Source organism: Equus asinus, chromosome 21, assembly GCF_041296235.1.
Source record: "Equus asinus isolate D_3611 breed Donkey chromosome 21, EquAss-T2T_v2, whole genome shotgun sequence".
NCBI lineage: Eukaryota > Metazoa > Chordata > Mammalia > Perissodactyla > Equidae > Equus > Equus asinus.
This window is the reverse complement of record NC_091810.1, coordinates 79,049,337-79,068,616: the sequence shown is the minus strand read 5'-3', so window position 1 is coordinate 79,068,616 and position 19,280 is coordinate 79,049,337. Positions and strand designations below refer to the sequence as shown.

General features: G+C 35.7%; 1 protein-coding gene across 2 annotated transcripts in view; it reads left to right on the top strand.

Annotated features, from left to right (window-relative positions):
- MRPL3 (mitochondrial ribosomal protein L3) overlaps positions 1-17,887 on the top strand; it is a 39,865-nt gene extending 21,978 nt beyond the window's left edge. For both annotated transcript variants that reach the window (XM_014858005.3, XM_014858006.3), the window contains exons 7-10: positions 5,192-5,300; positions 10,644-10,721; positions 12,031-12,108; positions 15,915-17,887. In XM_014858005.3, coding sequence (XP_014713491.1) covers positions 5,192-5,300; positions 10,644-10,721; positions 12,031-12,108; positions 15,915-16,067 — 418 coding nt within the window. In that variant the 3' untranslated portion in view covers positions 16,068-17,887. The remainder of the gene's footprint in view (positions 1-5,191; positions 5,301-10,643; positions 10,722-12,030; positions 12,109-15,914) is intronic.
- The last annotated feature ends 1,393 nt before the right edge of the window (positions 17,888-19,280 follow it).

Below are 19,280 nucleotides of genomic sequence, written 5' to 3'. Positions count from 1 at the left end.
TGGGCAATGCAGTAGGAAGGGCGTTTGAGGCAGAGGGAACAGAGAGTGGCTATATTTAGGGATTCATGGAAAAATCTGCTATGACTAGGATTTGTGGTGGGCAGTGTTTGAAAGGTAGGCTGGACCCAGTTATAAAAAGCATTATGTGCCCCAAACTAAAGAAGTTACTGGGAACCATTTAAGGTTGTGGTTTAGTTTGTCTGCTTGTTCGTGTTGCTCTTTTGTTTTTTCAAGCAGGAGACAGTTTGTGTGATAACATTATCATCTTGGGAATTTCACTCTGGTTGCATAGAGGAGGACAGCTTGAGAGAGAGATGTTCAGTTTCTGCTTCTGAAATATTCTAGTTCAATGGCTGAGGTACCTCTGATTGGCTATGGTTGGCACATCTGTGGAATGGGATGGTAGCGGAATTCTTGCCAGAGGGCAAGGTTTGTGGAACTCCAGCTTATTAGAGTTAGCTTCAGGGTCAGCAGACTTTTTCTCAAAGGGCCAGATAATAAATATTTCAGGTTTGCAAGTATTATGATCTCCATTGCAACTACTCACTTATGTCATTTTAGCTCTAAAGCAGCCGTAGGCAATAAATAAATGAATGTGTGTGGCTGCGTTCCAATAAAACTTTTATTTGCAAAAACAAGTGGCCAATAGAGGCCACAGTTTGCCAAACCCTGGTTTAAACCATAGTGAGAAAGAGGGTCAGAGGCAGGACTCTAAGACCATCTTTTCATGTAGCAGCAAAGAGAAAGGAACTTCTCAGAGAGTGTTAGGGAAGCAGGAAAATAGGAAGGAAATGATGATTGAGAGGTGAGGGAGAGTGGTTAAAAAGGAAGGATAGAGGACAACTCTTTCTATTTCAAAAGAGGCCATAGGAATTTGAAAACAAATTTGAACAGTATGAAGGAATTGCTCATTTTTTAAGATTGTGATAATGGTATTGTGGTTTTGTTCTTTAAAAGGATTCTTGTCTTTTAGAGATTGATATTGAAATATTTATGGATGAAATGACATGACATCTGGAATTTGTTTCAAAATAATCCATTGGAGTTTCAGGAGAGGGGAAGAAGTGAAACAAAATCGGCCTTGAGTAGATCATTGTTTGACCTTGGGTGATGGATACATAGGGATTCGTAGTACTAGTCTCTGCTTTTGAGTATGTTTTAAAACCTCTATAATAAAAAGTTATTTTAATAAAAGGCTTTTAGATTTGGGAATTAAGGCGTTAACCTCAGAGTGAGTTCCAGAGAACAACAGGAGAGAAAGATGGATTGCAGGTGGTGGATGAGAGAGGGAGAAGCAGTTGCTTCCCAAAAAGGAGGAGAAAGAGGGATACAGAGGAGAGGGAAGGTAGAAGAAGCCAGTGGCATGGAACTTAGTGTTTCGAACTTTGGAGGAAGTTCTCAGAGGACTCAGAATGGATGAACTCAAGAAGACTCCTCACCTCGTGGACCTTTGTTTTATCCCCATATACAAGTGTATCCAGAATCATGCAATCAAAGGCAGTTTCCCACAGAGTGGGGAAATACTGATGGGTTTATATTCAAACCTGTGTGTATGCTGTTAGATGTTTGGCCATCTGTCACAATATGTCAAGGGAATGAAATTCGCATAGTAGTAATCGCTAGAGATTTATAGAATGCACTTGGAAACATTAAATTGTCCATTTTCTTCAGCAAGGTTCTTACTGTCATATTTTTAAGCCCTTCTTCCCCTTTTCTTAATACCGTCTCAAACTTTTATAAAAGCATGTCCATTATACCACATTTGGAAACTATAGGACAAAATAAAGGAAACTAATCCTCTTTCTTCCTAAGACATAGCTATAGCCAATAAAAAATTGCTCTGACTCCTCTCAGGTGGGCACTAAGGCTGAATAATCCACAGTCCCTACCCTTCATGAATTTAAAGTATACTAAGGGGACATGGACCGAGAAACAAGGGCAATAAAGGCTCCTCAATTTAAATAGTCTGAGATTTTTGCTGAACTTTTGGTTTAACAAGTATAAATGCTCTAAGTAAAACACCTTTTTTGTGCTATCCGAATTTTCAGATATGTGTCACTAAATTTGGAACTTCTAACATTGTGTTCTTTCTGATTGGGATTTTCCTTTATTTGATTTTTTTCTGCTGTCATTAACTAAAAACAACAGCAGAAAAGGCATGGGGGAGAAAGCATGTGTGTTATGTGTTGTGTATCATTTTTAGTAAAATGAGGATTTTGTTTTGTGTGACCCGTGAAAAGCTTACATTTGAAATGTGCCTGGGTAGGCTAAGTATAGATCAGTGCAGTTCTTGCTTTTGTTTTTTGTTCTCAAGTTGGGTGACAACTGAGAGAAGCAATAGAATAGATACCTGTACCACCCATGGATCAACAGGTGCACTCTATTCTGCATAATCTGAATTAAGCCAGTAATTTGTCACGTCATTTATGTTTTATCCTTTTGTTTAATGTTATTTATTGAAGAGGTTCCCATTGTGCACAGTGTAACAACATGATGTATTCTCGAGCTAGACTGGAGAACAATCTGTAATTAGCCAACAGATAATTAGCACTTCAGCATACCACTTTTCATCTTATAATCATTTACTCTTAAAATGAGCTAAATTATCTTCTGTAATTTATCTGGCATGTGTTTTTATTGGTGCCCACACTCGTGCTGTCTCTTTTTAAGTAAGAGATGAATCAGTTTGAGAACTCAGAGGGTCCCAGCAAACTTCCTACCAAGAATGGCCAGTGTTAGAGTGTGGTGTTTTTAAAACACATTCATTTTAGATAGTATTGCCAGTCCCCTCTCCTTTCTTCTTTAAAGTGTTATTTGCCAACACTAGGTTCACGTGGCTCTTTAGGTATTTTTTATTTTTAAATTGCCAAGCTTTTTATTTTTCAAATGTGTTTTAAAATTCAGTGTTAAGTAGAAACATCTGTTAAATTTCTGAAGCAAAATTTCGGTAAAATATGTGATTATCATAGTTTCTTTCTTAGCTGTTAATCTCCTTGCACAATTTATAGTGGTTTTTCATTTAATCTATGTTAAATTTCTGTTTTAGCTCTTTGATCAGGAATGAGTATTATTTTGGGTTTTTGAGGCAAAAAAAAGAATTATGTACACACCGTAAGTGATGTTTTCAGTTGATTAATGTGAAGAAACTGGTGTAAGCTACATTTAAGTTATTCATAGACAAATAATTTTTGGCTTGTGCTTTGATAATATTCAGGTGTTAGGTTCTACACGTAGTTCTTATTGTTTTTATGTTGAATTCTTGGTTTATCTAAAACAAACTGTATTATTCATATGGGCTTACTTCAGTCCTTTACTCTCTGATAATTCTTTGTTAAATGAATACTAAAGTCCTTATGGAAATAACATAGTTTTCATAATCTTTTTGCTTTTGGTCCTTTATGTAAATGGCCTGAACTACACACTGTTTCTGTGCTTTGTTAAGGTTAGGGAACACTTCATTAAAAATATGTTGACATATCTAGTGAAAGGTGAAAAAAAATGTTCATCTTCAGAGTCTGTTAAAAACATATCTAGGGGCTGGCCCCGTGGCCGAGTGGTTAGGTTTGCGCGCTCTGCTGCGGGCGGCCCAGTGTTTCGTTGGTTCGAGTCCTGGGCGCAGACATGGCACTGCTCATCGAGCCACGCTGAGGCGGCGTCTCACATGCCACGGCTGGAAGGACCCACAGCGAAGAATATACAGCTATGTACTGGGGGGCTTTGGGGAGAAAAAGGAAAAAAAATAAAAAATCTTTAAAAAAAAACATATCTATACAGGGGCTGACCCCAAGGCTGAGTGGTTAAGTTCGCATGTTCCACTTCAGCAGCCCAGGGTTTCAGCAGTTTGGATCCTCAGCACAAACATGGCACCGCTCATCTGGCCATGCTGGGTACCACATCTGTGGGCAGGGTACCACATAGCACAACCAGAGGCCCTCACAAGTAGAATATACAGCTGTACACTAGGGGGCTTTGGGGAGAAGAAGAAGGAAAGAAAGAAAAAAGGAAGATTGGCAACAGATGTTAGCTTAGGTGCCAATCTTAAAAATATATGTATATATCTGTACAGTCTTGTAATTTATTCTAACCCTTTCGTTGTACCATTTGTACTGATATATTTGACAGAGACAAACTTTAGTAATGCTTGAACCTTAGTATTGTTTGCTTTCTACCTGTATCATAGAATGTTTCTCTGATTAGCAGAATTTTAAGAAATTGTTATTCTCTGATTTTATTTGTCCATTAGCCTCCTATTCAGAACTCGAGACCAAGATCCATCTGGTGTCTTCTAAAACTTATTCAGCATTTAGGGCATTATTATTGTTTTATTTAGTGCTCAGATGTATTGGTTATCTATTACTGCCTAACACATTACCCTAAAACACAACAGCTTAAAACAAAAAAAACATTTATTACCTCACAGTTTCTGTGGTCAGGAATCACAGTACAACTTATCTGGGTGTGTCTGGCTCCGGATCTCTCACAAGGCTGCAACCAAGACATCAGTCAAGGCTGCAGGCATCTCAAGGTTCGACTTGGGGAGAATCACCTCCAAGCTCACTAACATGGCCGTTGGCAAGCCTCAGGTTCACGGTTGTTGGCTGGAGACATCCTTGCCTCATGCCTAGGATCTCTAGGATAGCTTATGATATGGCAGTTGGCTTCCTTCACAGCCTAGCAAGCGAGTGCCAGGATGGAAGCCACAGTCTCTTTGTAACCTAATGTCAGAGGTGACACCATTGCTTTTGCTATAGTTTATTCTTTAGAAGTAAGTCACTAGATCCACCCAGACCCAAAGGGAGGCGATTACACAAGGGCACAAGTACCAGGGGGTGGGATCTTAATGGTTGCCTGCCACATCTCTTATGAGGACTTTGAAACTTCTAGAAATAGACCACATTTACTATATCGTTTCACAGAATTGATGATAAAACTCCCTGTTCAGATAGAACTTTTGCTTAGCTGTTGTCTCACAATCTTGAATTAACCATTTTATATAGAATGAAACTCCAGGAAGGGGTGCAAAGCAGGATAGAGATAAAGGAATGTTCATTTTCAGTTTTGCTTGTGTAGCCTTTTCTAGTTACTTAGATAAGGAGCTTTGTTAAAACTCTAAGGTACTATCAAAAAGTGTGCAATTGGGAATATTTTATGTGCTGTTCATTATGTAAATTCTCATGTTTATCTTGTTCAGTATTGGTAAAGGTTTTCAAGGTGTCATGAAAAGATGGGGATTTAAAGGCCAGCCTGCTACTCATGGTCAAACAAAAACCCACAGGAGACCTGGAGCTATTTCAACTGGTGTAAGTATAACTTAGTAATGCTCTTTTTAATGCTAAATATTCAACTTTTGCACATATAGTGCTTAGTCTGTCCTTGGGATCCAGTCACATAATTTTAATCTGACTCTAGGCAGGTCCTAGTGCTTGTCACACTTTTATGGGTCCTGGCATCACTGACTTTCCAGAGCCAGACTTGAATCATTTAGTTATAGCCCACACACTTACAGCCAGTATTCTCAGTACTTTTCTGCCTACTTTCTCATTCCCTTCTGTCTCCCATCCTACCCAGCTGCAAAAAATAAAAGATTAGATAGGATGCCCATCCATCTAGTCCCACTGGTTTCTTCACAGATTCCTTTTTGCCTTGAAAGAGACAATTGGGAAAGATTGTCAAGGACGATATCACGGTGTAAGGGAAAAGTGGTAGAGAAGAAATGGAGAAATAAACAATAAGAGCATAGAAAATAGAGAAGGACTTTTGTATGGCTAATTCAGTCATACTTGATACTTGATATTTGATACTTGATATTGTGTTATCAAGCTGTTTAATTTTTGCACTTTTTTGCAAGAATGTGGGGAAACAGGCATTCTCATACGTCGCTTGTGAGAATACAAAATACTGCATCCTTTATGGAGGGGAATATGGCAATACCTAAGAAAGCTACAAGGTGTTTACTTTGACGCAGCAATCCTACTTTTATGGATTACCCTGAAGATATTCTCTTAAAAATATAAAAATGCTTTTGCACAAAATTAGTCATTGCTACAGTATTTATAATTAGAAGCATAAATGTCTGTACTTGGGAATTTGAATGGATGAACTGTGGTCCATCTGTTCAATAGAATACTATGCAGCTGAAAAAAGAATGAGTAGGTCATTATGAAACAATGGAGTTATTTCCAGAATGTAAGGAAATGCATATGTTATCTGCTTATTTTTGCAACAAGGAGGACCAAAAAGATAAACCAGAAACGAACGAGATTGGTTACCTATAGGGGATGGGTGGGGAACAGTATGGAAGGGCTTAGGAAGTGGCAGAAGTGACACTTCCCTAGATATACTTTTTGTTATACTTTTTTACTTTGGGAATCATGTTAGTGTTTTACACATTCAAAATAAAAACAAAGATGAAGGGGAAAATCCATAATGGAGTATCATTGGAAAATGAACCTAACTCTTTCAAATGAATAACATAACCACACTGACGGTGGTGAGGAAGAGGGGACTGACTCAACTAACTTTTGAACACAGTAGTTGGCTATGTACCCTGAGTCTAAATTTAAAAAGTACTGTGCACAAGTGTTGAATTCTGTTTGTTTTTTGCAGTGATATTAGTTAGCAATTCTGAAGTAGTTTTCTGTGAATTGTAGGATTGAGTGTAAGTAAATATATTGAGAATGGGAGCCAAGTTTCTCACCATTAGAGAAGGGTGTTAAGGTATGAAAAGGAGGGAAATTAGAATGAGCCCTTTAATGTTGATTTCAAATCCTGGGTATCAGTATACATTTACTGTTTGTGTAATATAAAGAAAGAGCAAAATAAATATAGGTGTGTGTGTGTGTATAGATATTTATGTCTTAGCTCTGTCTACTGAAAGGACTTAAAAGCAAAGATGTTCCATAGCAGTGAGCATACCTAGAGCCTAAATCTTGATTTCTAAATGCCATTCCCCACTGAAAGGAACTAGGGTTCTTTGGAGAAATGGTTGATTTCATGCATGGGGCAGGAAGATTACAAGATGAACCCAAAACAGCTTGTTCAAGAAAGCAAGGAAGTGCTTAAAAAATGATAGGTACATGGAAAGGACACAGAAGCCAGCTCAAATCAGCTCTCACTTGCAAAAATTGGGACAGTTTGATCTGAAAACCAAAAAAATGATAGTAACAGAGTTCATGGAATAAAATTAGAATCCATGAGCTCACACTGACACAAATAAATAAAATGAATGGATAGGTTAATAAATAAATGGGAGAAAGATAACTGCTCTTCCTTATAGTATAATCCCAGCTAATAAATGGGGAAGGAAAGATGGAGTTAGAATTACACTCTTTGACAGCCATCATAGGAATAATAGATTCAGCCAGGAATTATCAATGGATGCTAAAACAAGTGGTGAAAGTTTGATGGAGACTAATTATTTACATAGTCCCAGAACAAATTGCCTATTAACTACAAAGGGAAAAATAATAACCTTAGAGTTGATTAACCTAGTGGACACATCCTTAACTAACTGATCAGCATTATACATCACCAGTAATTGGACAAACCAACATAATAAGCCACGTGATTGCTTCCCAGAAAAGCATACATCATTGCTTCTCTGGTGATTCCTGCCAGAAATGCATCACCTATAGCTAGTCCGGAGAAACATCGGACAAACCCAAAGTGAGTAATATTCTGCAAAATAATTGGCTTGAACCCTTCAAAAAGGTCAAGGTCCTGGGGGCTGACCTGGTGGTGTAGTAGTTAAGTTCACGTGCTCTGCTTTGGCAGCCTGGGGTTCACATGTTCGGATCCCGAGCAAGGACCTGCGCACTGCTCATCAAGACATATTGTAGCAGTGTCCCATATACAAAATAGAGGAAGATCGGCACAGATGTTAGCTCAGCAGCAGTCTTCCTCGAGCAAAAAGAGGAAGATTGGCAACAGATATTAGCTCAGGGCCAGTCTTCCTTACCAAAAAAAAATGTCAAGTTCATGAAAGACAAGGAAGGGCTGAGGAGCTGCTCCAGATTTAAGGAGACTAAAGAAACATGACAACTAAATGCAATGGATAATTCTGAAGTGGATCCTTGACTTGGAAAAAATAGCTATAATGAGCACTGTTGGGGCAGTTGACAAAATTAGAATGTGGACTGTAGATTAGATAATATGTTCAGATTTCAGAGTTTTATAACTGTACTCTGGTTGTATAAGGGAATACCTTGTTCTTAGAAGATATACCCTGAAATACATACACGTAAAGGAGTATCATGTCTGCCACCAAATTTCAGATGGTATCGAGAAGCTGTGCATACAGAGTGAATGGTAAAGCAAATGGGGCAACATGTAAACAATTGGTCAATTTGGGTAAAGAGTATGAGAGTTTTTGTATAAAAATAATACAAAAATTCTCATGCAAAAATAGCTTTTTTATAATTGTAAAATTATATAGTTATAAATTGTATAAAAATAAAAAGTTATAAAAATTAAGTTGATCATAGACATAAGTTTAAAAGCTAAAACTATAAAACCCTTTTAAGAAAACAGTAAATCATCATGACCTTGAATCAGGCAAAGCCTGAGCTATAAACGACATCAAAAGTACAAGTAACAAAAGAAAATATAGGTAAATTAGACCTCATCACAATTTAAAACTTTCGTGCTGCAGACAGTACCACCAAGAAAATGAAAAGACAACTCACAGAATGGAGGAAAATACTTACAAATCATGTATCTGCTGAAACTTGTATCCACAATATATGAAGAACTTTTACAACTCAATAGTAAACAGATAAATAACCCAATTGAAAAATTGACAAAGGACTTGAATAGACATTTTTCCAAAGAACATATACAAGTGGTCAATAAACACATGAAACTCTGCTTAGCAACTTTAGTCATTAGGGAAATGCAAATCAAAACCACACTGAGATACCACATCACACACACTGGGATGACTATAATTAAAAAGACGGATAATCACAAATGCTGGCAAGAATGTGCAAAAATTGGACCCTCATACATTGTTGATGAGAATGTAAAAATCGTACAGCTGCTTTAGAGAAAACTGTTTGGCAGTTGCTAAAAATGTTACCTGTAAAGTTACTTATGACCCAGCAATTCCAATCCTAGGTATATACTGAAAAGAAATGAAAACATGTACAAAAAATTGTGCTTGAATATTCATAGCAACATTATTCATAATAGCCAAAAAATAGAAACTACCTAAATGATCATCACTTGGTGAGTGGATAATAGATTTTAATTCATACAATAGTATTTAGCAATAAAATGGAGTGAAGTATTGGTACATGCTGCAATGTGGATGAACCTTGAAAACGTGCGAAGTGAAAGAAGCCAGTCACAGTAGACTACATATTATATGATTCCATTTATGTGACATGTCCATCCTAGGCAAATCTATAGAGAGGAAAGAAGATTACTGGTTGCGCAGGGCTGGGAGGGTTAGAGGGAGCGACCACTAATAGGTGTGAAATTTCTGTTTTGGATTGATGAAAATGTTCTAAAATTGATTGTGGTAATACACAACTCTGAATATACTAAAAACATTAAATTGTATGCTTCAAATGGTGAAATGTGTGGTGTGTGAATTATATATTAATAAAGCTCTTTTAAAAATTAAGCATATAGAAGAACCTAGTCTTGTGACTCAAGTTAGTTATCATGAAATAGACTATTCAGTTTGTGTAAATACTTCCATTAAGGATTGGCTAGTAAATGCATTTATAATCCTAAGAGTTCGGGTATACTTTTAATGAGAGTATAAATTTAAGTGGACAGGGCAGTTAGTCCTTAGTAATGTAATGTTAAGCACAGTGCTTATCACAGAGTGTATTTGTAGAGTGAATAAAGGTGATACTTAGTCTCTAATATTCAGAATTGTCTTTTAAGCTGTGTTAGTTACATAGTAACCAACTCTAATGTTTGATGAGCCACTTCCACTGGGAGTTTTGCCTGTTAATGTGAGAGTAGTGATGCAAAAGTGATTATATTCCAAGAATTCCTCTGTCATGAGCAGCTTTCCAATTTTAGATGTAATTCAGATTTGCTCCTTTAGATGTAGAACTATTATGCATTACCAAAGCCAAAATCAGAGAGACCGTGTGAAGCTATTTGATTTATGTGAATCAGAGACAAAAGAGGGCTGGACAAACTCAATATTCTGCTAATTGACTCTGTCCTTTAATCATTCTGGTGAAAGAAAGCCACGTCAAAAGCAAGGGTGGGCAGTAGGACCGTTCCAGCCACAGTGGAGCGGAGTCCATTAGGGCAGTTAATACAGAAGATTAGTGAAGACGGGCCAGGCAGGCCTTTTGGTTTATTTTGAATGGTGGTGTGATGTGCTTGTATGTCCTTTGTTTTCCTTTTTAACTTCTTAACCAGTATTAGCTCAGTTGCTGCTCTCTTGTTACAGTTTTTCTCCTAAATGTGTTTCTTAGTCTGTATTTATTTCGTTTGGGAAGGAAATCCTCCAGGGGTAAATGTATCTAAATACGTATTTAGTTCTTTACTGGGGCCTAGCAGAATGGGAAAAAAATAAAGCATTTTAATAATTCCTGTCTTAGTTTGCATTTCAGTTTGATCAGTACTGTTTGAAATTGAGAGTACTTAAAAGTGTTAATTTTGATTCTCTCATTTAGGATGTTGCCAGAGTCTGGCCTGGAACTAAAATGCCTGGACAAATGGGCAACATAGATAGGACAGCATATGGACTGAAAGTAAGTTTCTTAAGTGGCTCTTTTTAGGGATAAATTAATGCTTAAATGCAAAGGCACCAGAATGTGTGTTTAATGTGTGTCTGTGTATGATTGTTCTAACAGGTTTTACAGTTATTGAGAGGTGGAGGATATGTGAACTGTTTGTGTTGTCGTTGTAGTAGTTATGTGTTCATTTAACATCCAAGCAGTGGACTGTGCAGTCCTTAAAAAGAAAACATCAGCATCTACTGTTTGACCTGGAAAATTTCCACAGGATGTTGTTACATGAAAAAAAAGATTCGGGTTCTTATGTATAAAAGAGTGAACAAAAGCTCTCTCTCTCTATGTTGGCATGCCATGACGTAGACACAGAAAAGTGGAAGGTTATATGTGAGATGTGTTAGGGGATGGACGCGGATGTGGGTGAGGAGGAGGAAGGAAGAGATAGTACTAAAAAAAGATTGTGCTATACATCCATCTTTATAAAATAATTATATATATTTAAAAGGAGGAAGTTATGTTCACTCTCTACTAACTTGAAGAATGTATGTAATATCTAAGAGAAAACAGGCTGTATTATAATGGGTGCTATATAATTATATTTTTATTACAACAACTAATGTTTATATATAAATGCATATATGTTTCAAAGTATAGAAAGTACAAATAAGAAAATAAGCCACCCACAAGAACAACACCCAAAGATAACCACTGGTCACATTTTGGTGCATGTTCTTCCAGTCTCTACTCTAAATACATTTTATTTATAAATTTTGACCAGCAGAATTTTTAAAAATTTTATATAATTAAATCTATTTTCCCCAGAATACTTTTTCTCAGTACCATTTCTTGACCATTCTCTCCCATTTGTGTAAATTTTTTCTCCATGTTAAGATCTGTTTGAGAGCCATCTGCTCAACACACTTATTTTTTAAATTAGACTCAGAAAGGTTGTGACTTCCCCAGTTTCTAGTTGCAGCAAGCTGGTATTAACTAAAAATAAAATAAAAGTGAATTTCCACTTCTTATTCCTAATGATGCCAGCAGAGTCCATTGAGATATCCAAGTAGTCTTGATCATTCAGTCACTTGTATATTTAAAATGAGAGTTTGCTACCACTTCCATAAGACATACCTGTTCTAGTCTCATGTTATAAGTCATCTGTAGGATTTGAATTTTTTGATTTCTCAGTCAACATTTTGAAGTGCTAATTTGGTTTTCACTTTATAGGCTGCTTATAGCCTCAGCTATTAGTAACATACTGTTTATTTTAATAAAGTATATTCTCAAAGTTTTAACTTTTAAGATTTGATTTCATTTCTTACTTTAGGTATGGAGAATAAACACAAAGCACAATATAATCTATGTAAATGGTTCTGTACCTGGACATAAAAATTGCTTAGTAAAGGTATGTATAACTGTATTTATTTTCCATTGTTCCATATATGTGGCTGTGTGCCATAAATTCTCCTTTGACCTATAAATGTGGCTTGAAAATAAATGGCTTTTTTCCACATGAATTTCTGCTAAATTTTTCTGCTTTTTGGTAGCTCCTAAATGAAAAAATTGCCAGGATAATCTGTACCCAATGTCTATAAAACCATGAACCTGCAGTAAGGATAGGGCCAGTAAGCAGAGTCTCTTCAGAAATATAAAAAGGGTTTTAGGGTAACTATTACCAGAATATCAATGTATTTCTGTCCTTCCAAAGGAAAGCTTTTTAGGTTTTAAGAGTACTTTGACAAAGGAACCAGAAGTACATGAGGTGGAAATTAAATGAGTCAACAGGAAAGATGGTTAAAAGTAGACATTTTAAGGAGAGATTTTGTTTTTTTTTTTATTACTGTCATTGCTCTGATTACATCTTTGTGTGTTCCTTAAAATACACATGTTCATTTTTCTGTTCAAAAACATAAAGTAGAAGAAGAAAACAAATGTGTACAGGATAGATTTGAAGAAAAACTCTTAAGCTCTCAGAGACTTATTTGCATCAAATAAAATACAGAATAAATATTCTGCCTGGGATTGAGGCCAACATACTACAAAGTGAGAGATCCCTTTTGAATTTTGAGTCTTCCATTCTGAAAATAAATTTGTAGTAGACGTGATGTCAGCTATTCTCTGAAATATATTCTTCATTAATTTTCCAATAATAACAACAAAATAGGTGAAACTTAAATCTCAGATTTTTAAGCTTGGGTCTTTCTCTATGTATTGTTTTTCATTTCTTAAAGTAGGTTCCATTACTAGCATAAGGTACAATGTTTTTTTTTAATCTTACACTAGTTAAAATTTCTTTTCTGGAACTCCTCACTTTTGACTGGATTATTCTTAATTTTCTTAAAGAAAAAATGCATTTGATGAATTTTTGCAAATTCTTTTTTCTTTTTTAACTTGAAGGTTTTTAGAGGTTTAAGTGGATTTCTAGTGTCTTAAGTGTCCCAGTCATGCACACAATGACAGGTAGTTGAAACCAGCAGGTTGTCATTGTACTTCTCATAACATTTTGGTTTCATAATTCAATGTATCCCTACCTCCACATTCCGGACTTATTACATGTTATAAATATCAACCTTAAATGAGAAAAAAGGAAATTGATTATTTTCCCTAATAAACTTATACCAAATAGCAGGTGGATTTTTAAATGTTGTCAAATCCTCCTTTTCTCCCCATTTTGCTGCATACACAATTCTAGGCTGACTTTCCAGCTGAACTTTACTACTGCTGTGATTTCTCAGGTACCATTCTCAGCATCTTCTTTGACACCAGCAAGGATGAATAGGTCAACTGTCTTGAAAAACCATAATATATGCAGTGATATTCTGATCTGGTTGTTATAAACAGCTTATAATCAGCAACATTTGTTACTCAGATTTTCCACCCACTTCCATAAAAGATTACTTCCAAAAAATTAACTCCCTTAATGGATGATGGCGTGCTGTCACTGAAGACACTTAGAAGGTACACCAAAGGCAGTTCGAAAAGACGTGTCCAAACATATTTTGAGAAACAAAAGCATCAGAGAAATGTCTACTCTACTTTGAACTGTTAATGCACTGGTGAATATATTTGCAATAAACATTTTGATAAAAAAGAATTCATCTTGAAAAAAGACTTTGAATTTTGGTGTGTAAACAATTATCTTTTGGACCCTAAACAATGTTAGGTGTCCCAAACATTAAGGTGAGGGTTTGGGAAAGTGTTTTGTGGCTTGTGTTTTCAATGTCAGAAGCTTGGTACACATTTTGACAACATTCACTTTTTCCATTCTTCCAAGTGATTCCATAGCAGGTGAATAAGCCCCCTTGCTGTTGGGGACTGAGGCACTTCCTACTGGACAAGCAGCCTCCTTATTAACATCCACTCACCCCACAGGAGCTTTTGTTCCCTCAGTACAAGTCTACTGATAATTTTTTTCTTATTTTGAAGTTAGAAAAGGTAGTCTTAGGGATGATCAACCTGTCTAATGTAAGCTTTTTTTATTGTTGTTTGGATTCACTAAAAATATTAAGAGGACCTGAAGAACTGTTATTTACAGCATAATGTAGTGTATGTTATTAAATGCTATTCATGTGTGCTCGTCCCTATATTCTAATTTATAATCTAAGTTTATTTTCAGATATACCTGGGGTTTTTTTGGTGTCCTTTCCCCCACCTTTCCTCAAACGATTTGAACTGGTTTGCTAATATACATAAATATAAAAAAGAAAGGTAGATAGGTGAGGGAATCTTAGTGTAGGCAGGAGTAAGATTAAGTGAACAAAAATACATACCATAGAGTCTTGCGCATTTGTTAAAGATGGGCTGCAGACTTTTGACCCTCCACTTTAAAGCCATCAAGACAAAAGATATTTAGATAAGATGTCATCATTTGTGTTTCAAATGAATGAATTATATATAGCAGTGTAGCATTTACAATTAGAATATATAAGCACTGCTTTTGTCTGAAGTGTTCCTGAGGTTTGTAAAAATGTAAATATAACTGAGAATTAGCTATTTAGGTTATTTATGACTAAATTTTCACATTTATCAAATTAGCACAGGAAGTTTTGTTATTGTTGGTTTTGTTTATTTTCTTGGGTTTTATTTTCAATTCTGAATTCTGAGACAGTTTAAATTGGTAAGAATATGACTTCTTTTTCAAAGGTAAAGTTCAACCCAAGATTAGTGCATTGGAAAAAAAATTAAACAAGTTTATTTTCTTCTGGGCAAATTACAGTAATTTCTTAGAACAATTTTAATGAGAGAGATTAAAATAGATATGTTTTTCTGTACTTAACTGTTCCTAGCAGCTGTGTACTTACTTCAACCAAATTATTCATTTCTTTTTGCCAAAATGATTATGCCTTATTTTACTCTGTGTGTATAATTACATGTAATTTTTTTTCTCTTTGAATGAAGGCTGTAGAGTGAGGCAGAAGCTTTAAAGAACCCAATAATATTTTCCAAAAATAAAACCCAATATTTTAGATCATATCAGTTTCTGTACTATTACTTCTCTGGTTTATGAATTCACAGATAGAATTAGAATATTTTTAGAATATAAAGAGTTAATAGAGCTATTAGACTTATGGCTGTATTATTATTGTTTTTGCCAAGTATTATTCAGTCCTTAGCTTCTCAATGAGAATGCTGCTTTTTAAATGTAAGCTAATTTCCTTAATAAAACTTGATATTTTTGGTTATGTGCCTTTAGAATTAAGACTAACAAAAATACTAGGTAAATTTTATTTTCTTTAAGCTCAGCTCAAAAAATTTATGATAGAAAATAATAAAAAGATAATGTGAGTAGATAATCAAACCAGTAATTAAGAAGTAGATAGTAATACCTTTTGGATATATAGTTTATATTTGAAAAATCAATTTAGATATAATTAATATTTAAGCAGTAATTGTAAATTTTAATTTATCCTATTGGGCAGTTCTAGAGATTTGTAAGTTATAGACAAGATATAAATTAATAGAGTAATTTTATTCCTGTGAGAGGGCTGATTAACTTGAGGAAGATTGTGTTTCTCTCATTGGATTAATTAAATTTACTGGAATAAAAAGAATACATTGAGTTCCTTGTGCTTTATATATATAAAAGAGTTATTCCCGTTAGAAAATGTAGGAACAGATATTCTTTGATTATAAATAATAAGTAAAGTAGAGTATCTTTAAATAATGTAATTGGTAGCACTTATTAATAAGATCTTTGCCTCCTCCCTGCAGATCAAAGATTCTAAACTGCCTGCATATAAGGACTTCTGTAAAAATCTGCCGTTTCCTACGTATTTTCCTGATGGAGATGAAGAGGAGCTACCAGAAGATTTGTATGATGAAAATGTGTGTCAGCCCAGCGCACCTTCTATTACATTTGCCTAACCTCGTTGGACATGGCAGAACCTCACATGTTCTGTGAGCTTTGATGAGCCAGAACAATAATAGAACTAGGAATTAAATTTTCCTTTGTTAGTCACAGCAATACCACACTTTTCACCTTTGTCAAGAAATGATGCATAAGGACATCATTCATCCCCCAACTGAATTTTATTTTAAAAAATTACCATGTGAAACAAATCAGTTAAGTAGATTGGATATACCAAATTTGGATGGATTGGCAGTTTGCATATTAGCTAAATCTTTGTAATATGTGGGCCTCATTCTATTTTTACTACATATTTCTCAGGTTATCTTAAGATGTTTATAAATTTATCTTCTTTTATTAAAGTTTATCTGTTTTTGTGAAGAGGTAGTTGTGGAACAGTGGCCAACCATCTAAGATTGTGACTGTGGTACAACCTATTTACATAGAAGAAACCATTTCCGAAAATTCATTTTTATCCTTCTTCTACACTTCATAGCCCTGAAGAGAGAAAGGAAGATTTTTATTTAAATAACAGAAATATGTATGTTAAAGGCTTGACAAAGGAAGGACAATAAAATCATGAATTATGGATCTGATTTACCCTTTGGTTCGGAGGAATAGTTATTTTTTAGTTTGATCACTCAACGATAAGATAGTTGTTATCATTTTTCCTTGATGCCTTCCAAAAAGGATTTGAGGTAACTTGGGATTGTACATTCAACAAAGTTATTAATCACCTATTACTGAAAATGTTAATGGCCCCTGGGTTTCTCTTCATTGTATGAAACTAAAATGTGTTTACTAATGGCTACTTATGATAAATAATTAAGTTTAATAATGGAAGTATAAGCAGGCCCCATTTAACTACTGGATTTCCTCTGGACCAGATTCCTGACAATCCACAGAATCCAACTTTTAACCCCAGATGATTTCTGAGACTTGATTTGTATGGTCACCTAAGAGACTTACTAACCATAGTGTTAGGTCTCCGTGTGATTTCCTGATAACTAATGGATTTGTTATTAAAAGGTCCAACAATATTTTCCTGCCCATATTGCATTTCTCTCAATTTTAAATCCAAATGCAACAACATCTTTCTTAAAGTTTTTGTTTACACTTCATCTCATTCTATTAAAGATTTGTGACAATTGATGGGAAATCCATGTAATAAAGTAGTAAAGTAAGAGAAAAACATGTAGGATGATATAAATTAGAATAGGTGGGGGATTGGGAAGTAGTAGAGCCAATATAATGTAGCTGAGCAGGCTATGACATGAAGAGTTTTAATATTCAGTGTGGCTCTGAGCTTCCTGGGTACCAAGGTAAAACACAGCGTTCGTCTGTTACATATTTCTCTTTAATCATGAGTTCCTCAAGAGGAATTATTTTAAACTGGAGGAAGTCTTGGTCACCACACCATTTTTATTAAAAACAAAAATAACATCAAACTAGAAATTCCTACTTGTTAAAAGATAACTCCAGCAAACACCATACTCAAGGATAAAGTATTAGATGCATTCTTGTCAGAATTCAAACAAGGATGCCCTTTACTATGTCTATTCAACAATATTCTTGGAGTTCTTAGCCAGTACAATAAGACAAGAAAAAGTAATATAAATATTGGAAAGTAAGAACAAATTTCATTACAGGCATACCTCAGAGATACTGCGGGTTCAGTTCTAGATCTCTGCAATAAAACGAATGTTGCCATAAAGCAAGTCCTCAATGTTTTGGCTTCCCAGTGCATACAAAAGTTATGTGTACACTATACTGTTATCCATTGTGTGTAATAGCATTATGTCTAATAAAACAATGAACATACCTGAATTAAAAAATACTTTGGCTAGCTCTGTGGCTGAGTGGTTGAGTTCATGCACTCTGCTTCGGTGGCCCAGGGTTTCACCAGTTTGGATCCTTGGCATGGACCTGGCACCACTCATCAAGCCATGCTGAGGTGGCATGCCACATAGCAGAACTAGGTGGACCCATAACTAGAATATACAATTGTGTGCTGGGGGCCTTTGGGGAGAAAAAGAAAAAAAAAAGATTGGCAACAGAAGTTAGCTCAGGGCCACTCTTTAAAAAAAAAAAAAAAACTTTATTGCTAAAACATGCTAACCGTCATCTGAGCCTTCAGCGAGTCGTAATTTTTTTTTTTTTTTTGAGTGTCCTGTGTTTGTTTTGTTGGTTTTCAGGGAAAGATTTGTCATGAGCTGACATCTGTTGCCAATCTTCCCTTTTTTTCCCCTCCCCAAAGCCCAAGAGCATGGTTGTATATACTAGTTGTAAGTCCTTCTGGTTCTTCCATGTGAGCTGCCACCACAACATGGCAACTGACAGATGGGTGGTGTGGTTCTGTGACCAGGAAATGAACCTGGGCCACTGAAGCAGTGAGAGCGCCAAACTTCACTAGGCCCTCAGGGCTGGCTCCATAATCTTTTTGCTGGTGGAGGGTCTTGCCTCGATTTTGATGGATGCTGACTGATCAGGGTGGTGGTTGCTGAAGATTGGGGTGGCTGTGGCAATTTCTTGGAATAAGTCAGCAATGAAGTTTGCTGCATTGATTGGCTCTTCCTTTCACAAGTGATTTCTCTGTAGCATACAATGCTGTGATAGCTTTACCTACATAGAACTTCTTTCAAAATTGGAGTCAATCCTCTCAAACCCTGCTGCTACTTTATCAACTAAGTTTATGTCATATTCTAAATTCTTTGTTGTCTTTTAAACAGTCATCACCAGGAGTAGATTCCTTCTCAAGAAACCACTTTCTTTGATCCTCCATAAGAAGCAACTCCTCATTGAAGTTTTATCAGGAGATTGCACCTATTCAGTCACACCTTCAGGCTCAACTTCTAATTCTAGTTCTCTGGCTATTTCCCCCATATATGTAATTACTTCCTTCACTGAAGTCTTGAACCCCTCAAAGTCATCCATGAGGGTTGGAATCAGCTTCTTCCAAACTTCTGTTAATGGTTATATTTTAACATCTTTCCATGAATCACAAATGTTTTTAATGGCATCGAGAATTATGAATCCTTTCTAGAAAGTTTTCAATTTCTTTTGCCAAGATCCATCAGAGGAGTCACTATCTATGGCAGTTTTACCCTTATGAAATGTATTCCTTAAATAATAAGACGTGGAAGTTGAAATTGCTCTTTGATCATGGGCTGAAGAACAGATATTGTGTTAGTAGACATGAAAACAACATTAATTTCATTGTACATCTCCAT